The 4,453-nt window shown below is 46.4% G+C and overlaps 1 protein-coding gene across 1 annotated transcript; it reads right to left on the reverse strand.

Annotated features, from left to right (window-relative positions):
• Positions 1–542: 542 nt before the first annotated feature.
• Positions 543–1,974, reverse strand: LOC119293699 (trihelix transcription factor ASIL1-like). Its single transcript, XM_037572078.1, has 2 exons — positions 1,142–1,974; positions 543–1,031 (listed from the first exon to the last, which is right to left on the reverse strand). The coding sequence occupies exon 1, from the start codon at positions 1,895–1,897 to the stop codon at positions 1,154–1,156; it is 744 nt and encodes a 247-aa protein (XP_037427975.1). The 5' UTR covers positions 1,898–1,974; the 3' UTR covers positions 543–1,031; positions 1,142–1,153.
• Between the last annotated feature and the right edge of the window lie 2,479 nt (positions 1,975–4,453).

The following is a 4,453-nucleotide window of genomic DNA, read 5'->3' on the forward strand; positions in this document are numbered from 1 at the left end:
AGATCAAGACTCGTAAACGAAGTTCTGATTCAAGTACCCCCACCTGCTCCATACGATCGCATTCAATACACGGCCCGACGGGTCCTCGTTCCATTCGTATGTGTAGCAGGAGCAGGCGTGCTCGTCCGCTACAATCGCCGCTCTCTACGTTTGAGTATCATCTACTCCCTCCGTCCCATAGTGTCAAAGAACGTCTTACATGATGGAATGGAGGGAGTACATACTTCAGTGAACACAAAAAGATATCATCGGTAGATTTATTTGTGCAGTTTGCTTTGAAAGGAGAAACTCCATACGCCATGTCCTCTGCAGGTGGGGCTCACTGCGTCAATGAGCGGCGTTGGTTGGATCGGCCGGCGGGGCTGTGCGTTTGGTTGATTTCGCTTTGCATTGTCGGCCAATTCGTTGATTGGAGACACAACGGGGGCGTCAATACCATGGCCTCACCCTCACGCGCGGCACATGTACAAACACTGGATACTTACTGATTTAAAATGCATATAATTACGCTGAGTGACACACATAAACATTCTTGTCACCAAGTACAGTAATTAACAAGAATGAGCTAAAGTATCCAGTGTTACCCGCAAAAAAAAAGGGCTAAAGTATCCAGGCAGTGAATAAAACAATAAATAAAAGGTCTGCTAATTCTTGCCATACAAACACCGGCCGATACTTACCATACACTGCCTTTTTATTTCATAGTACTATACAGTGCCCGCTAATTCTTATTTAGCTTAAGGTGGTGTTTGGTTTCAGAGACTTTTTTGTGTTGGGACTAGAAGAAGTCCCTAGCCAACCAAACAAGATGGGACTTTTTGCTAAAAGTTCTTAGAAACACTTCCTTAAGAGTCTTTTTTAAAAAGTCCTAGAGACTAGAAAAGGTTTTAGGACTAGAGAACCAAACACCATCTAAGGTACTCTACCGCTAAGACTAACAAATAAAACGACAATACTACGCATAAAGCTAAGCTAAGCTCCTCTACGCTGCTCTTCTTTTGTTGGTCCGCTGCAGATCAAATCCCCTGCGCCTACAAAACAGAAACCAAAGTTAGCAAGAAGAAAACAAACGAGTACTGAGCTCCTGCAAGCTGCGACTAGAACTGACTGGGAATGGGATAGAGAGCCTTTTAGTTTTTACCGTGATGGGATGCTACTTGCCGTCGGCTTCTTTCGGATTCTCCTTCACCTTCTTGTGCTCCAGCCTCACGTCCTTCAGCTCCATCATCTTGAGCATCTGCATCTCCTTCTTGAACTTGTGCCTCTCCATCTCCACGCGCTCGTGCACCTCCGCCACCTTCCTTATCTCCGCCACCAGCTTCGTCACCCCAGTCGCCGAACCCCCAACCAACTCACAGCCGCAGCAGACGGTCGCCGGCGTCTTTGCCAGGGACGGGTCGCCTGATCGCTCCAGGATGTCCCGTAGGCTGGAAAAGTGGCGCTGGCGCTTCACCGGGACCTCACTCCTGCCGGCCGATCCACCCACGCATCCGCTCGCCTCCTCCTCCCCCTCCTCTTCCTCCTCTTCCTCCATCTTGACGGCAGCCGCCGGAGTCTTACCGTCGAAGCCGGGAGGCGGGCCGTTGGAGAACTTGGAGTCGGCCAGGAAGCCCCGGAGTCGGGCCAAGTGGGGAGACCCCAACGCCGGCAGCCCCTTGGCGACCTCCACCTTGTACTTCTGCTTGAGTGTACAGAGACGCGTCCGGCACTGAGCAAGGGTGCGGTTGAGGTCGCCGCGGTGAGCATTGACAGCTCTGCACACAGTGAGCCAGTCGTCCATGCGGAGCGAGCTGCGGTTGCGGCGGAGATAAATCTGGCCCCACGCGTCCAGGAGAGCGGACGTCTCGCCGTCGCTCCAGCGCCCGCCTGCGCCCGGGCCAGTTTTGCGGCTGGTCATGTCCGACGAACGGCCGGTCGGCGGACTGGGCAGCTTGGTGTTTAGGGACACTGGTGGTTGCGCTGGCTTGACGGCTTGAGTTGAGCAGGGAGATGCTTCGCCTTGTGGCAATGAAGTGCCTTATAAAGAAAAAAAGGCAGTGAACGTGCAGCAGATAGTGCTTGATTCAGGGCATCACTTTTAACCTATCCTGATACCCAAATGGTACACGCCCAACAACTGTCGTACACAAATTTTATGAGAAGATTGGCTTTGCATGGAGTACTACATGGAGTACTAGAAGCAGATCAATGCATGGAGTACTAAAAGCAGAATCACTTGATTCAATGCATGGAGTACTAGAAGCAGATCAATGCATATAGTACTAGAAGCAGATGGCGCGCTTTGCTGCACCGTCAATATATAAAACGGTAATGGTGAGCCAATTACAACTACTGCTTGCAAAAATCTTCACCAGGCACTAAAAACAATACATTATACTCCAAGTAGATATTTCAATTTGGATTATGACATTATGTGTTCCTTTCATGGACCATGCAAGCAATAGAAACATGTCGAGTTTTGGTGGGAGTAGAGTAACATAGAATATTGATAAAAAAGCCTTCTTGTCTTCATCTAACTCGTATTCATCCAAATCAAAACCAAAGTTTCTACTCCACGTCTACCAGTTGGCCGTGCCCTGGCTAACAACATGTCTAGAGCCCAACATTCAGCATTTCATGCTATTTCGGTGTAGTCTGCAGCACCTCCATATTTAGCATTTCTGTGTTGTCCCAGTGTGCAAACTTGCACTGATATTCCACCGCTAGTTGCCTGGCTTCTATGTCCATTGTCGAGAAACAGTCCGCACTTAACTCTGGGCAAGATAACATTGTTCATCAATCGCAGACACCTCCCCTATGAAAAACATTTCCTGTAAATTACCACATGACAACCATAGCCAGCACAGTATACTACATTGATAAATGATATCTTTACTATTCCCTATTAATTTTGTCCCCTATGCTCAATTTTGGGATCTGTAATTTACCAGTTTACATGGTTTATATTTTTCTAAGCAGACAAATATATTTCCTTTTCCTTACTTCCCTTTTGTTTCAACCCTTAGCAATGCGGTTTAGAGTAGTGTCTATTTTCTAGATCATGCATTGAACTTTTTCTTCAAAAAAGAGAGTTAAACGTCCGACCTCTGCATTGACAGGTGCACCCAACCCTCAGTTAATCATTGCGAAGTTTACAACCATCCAACAAGTCTAAATGGTAAAAAAAAAAAGGAATTGACTAAAAAAATAAGCAACAACACAATTCGTGTGGATTGAGAATTAACTCGCATCCATCCCACAAACCGGATGAAAAAACGTTGCATGCTATGCATCAGCCTGGCATTTATGATAAGCTTGTACAACATATTTTAGCAGCAACTTCTTTACTGATGGGCACAACTATGGTATATATAGAGGGGCATAAATAATATGAGACATTAAAAAGCAAGTGGAGGTGATAGATAGCTCCACTCTTATACAAATCACATGTTTCCAGAGTAGATACAACCTCATAGTGCTCAAATAAAACAGTCAAACAGAAAACAACAATCCTCTGAAGGTCTGCAACTGTGGTACTTGTGGACGCTTAGTGTAGAATAGCTAAATAATTGCCTCACCTGATGGTCTTCTTTGGCGATGATTAGAAACAGAGAGCCACAGATGCATATACGGGGCATATCTCTTTGTCTCACCTGCAAAAAATGTTGAGAGCAACTTCAGTGCATGCAAACCTCGCTAGAAGCAAAAGTTTAGTGCATTTGAATTCTGAACTCTGAACTGAAGAAAGTTGTACATGCAATCAACTGAAACCGGGTGAACAATCAGTTTGTCAGTTATCATGAGTCATTTACGTGCTAATGCTTCTTTTCACTCTGCATAAAGCAATATACGATGGTTTTGTAAAACTTGGTCTGCTGTAATGCTCATGCAAGTGTAAGCGGTTCAGTTAGAATGGATGTCTGAATATGTAGCCTAGTGTGGTATCTAAAGTTTGGTACAGCGAAATTAATCTTAACAATTACCAAGATTGATTCATTTATATAGACGAACAACGTTATTTTAGCTTGCAAGGACAGCCTATGACCGTTTGTACACAAATATCAATCCGCAGGAAGGGAGCAAAATAAAAAAGGAATCATAAACTAATCTTGCAGATGGAAACACAGAGTTCACCCACACAAACACGCAAAACAAAAGAGTTGCAGGGATTTGATGATAGGGTCCTGGCCAGGAGGGGTTGCTACGTAGACTTGTGTATACGTGTTGTACTTGTACTTGTACCCTTTGGTACTTATATATAATGAGATAGCCGCACCCCCCAAGGGTGTCGAGCAGTTGCCCTAATATTCTAGTCTTACATGGTATCAGACTAGGGTTCCCGTCTTCCGCTGCACCCCTTGCTGCCGCCGCCGCCTCCGCCGATCGCTGCCGCCGCCTAGCCCGATGGCCTCCGCGCACTCCGCCGCCGCCTCGGCTTCCTCTCCTGCTGGCGCGCCCGTCGCTCCCTCGTCGT

The sequence above is a fragment of the Triticum dicoccoides genome, chromosome 4B (genome assembly GCF_002162155.2).
Source record: "Triticum dicoccoides isolate Atlit2015 ecotype Zavitan chromosome 4B, WEW_v2.0, whole genome shotgun sequence".
Taxonomy (NCBI): domain Eukaryota; kingdom Viridiplantae; phylum Streptophyta; class Magnoliopsida; order Poales; family Poaceae; genus Triticum; species Triticum dicoccoides.

Coding starts and splice junctions, on each gene's coding strand:
- LOC119293699 (XM_037572078.1), bottom strand. CDS start 1,897: ATGACCAGCCGCAAAACTGGCCCGGGCGCAGGCGGGCGCTGGAGCGAC.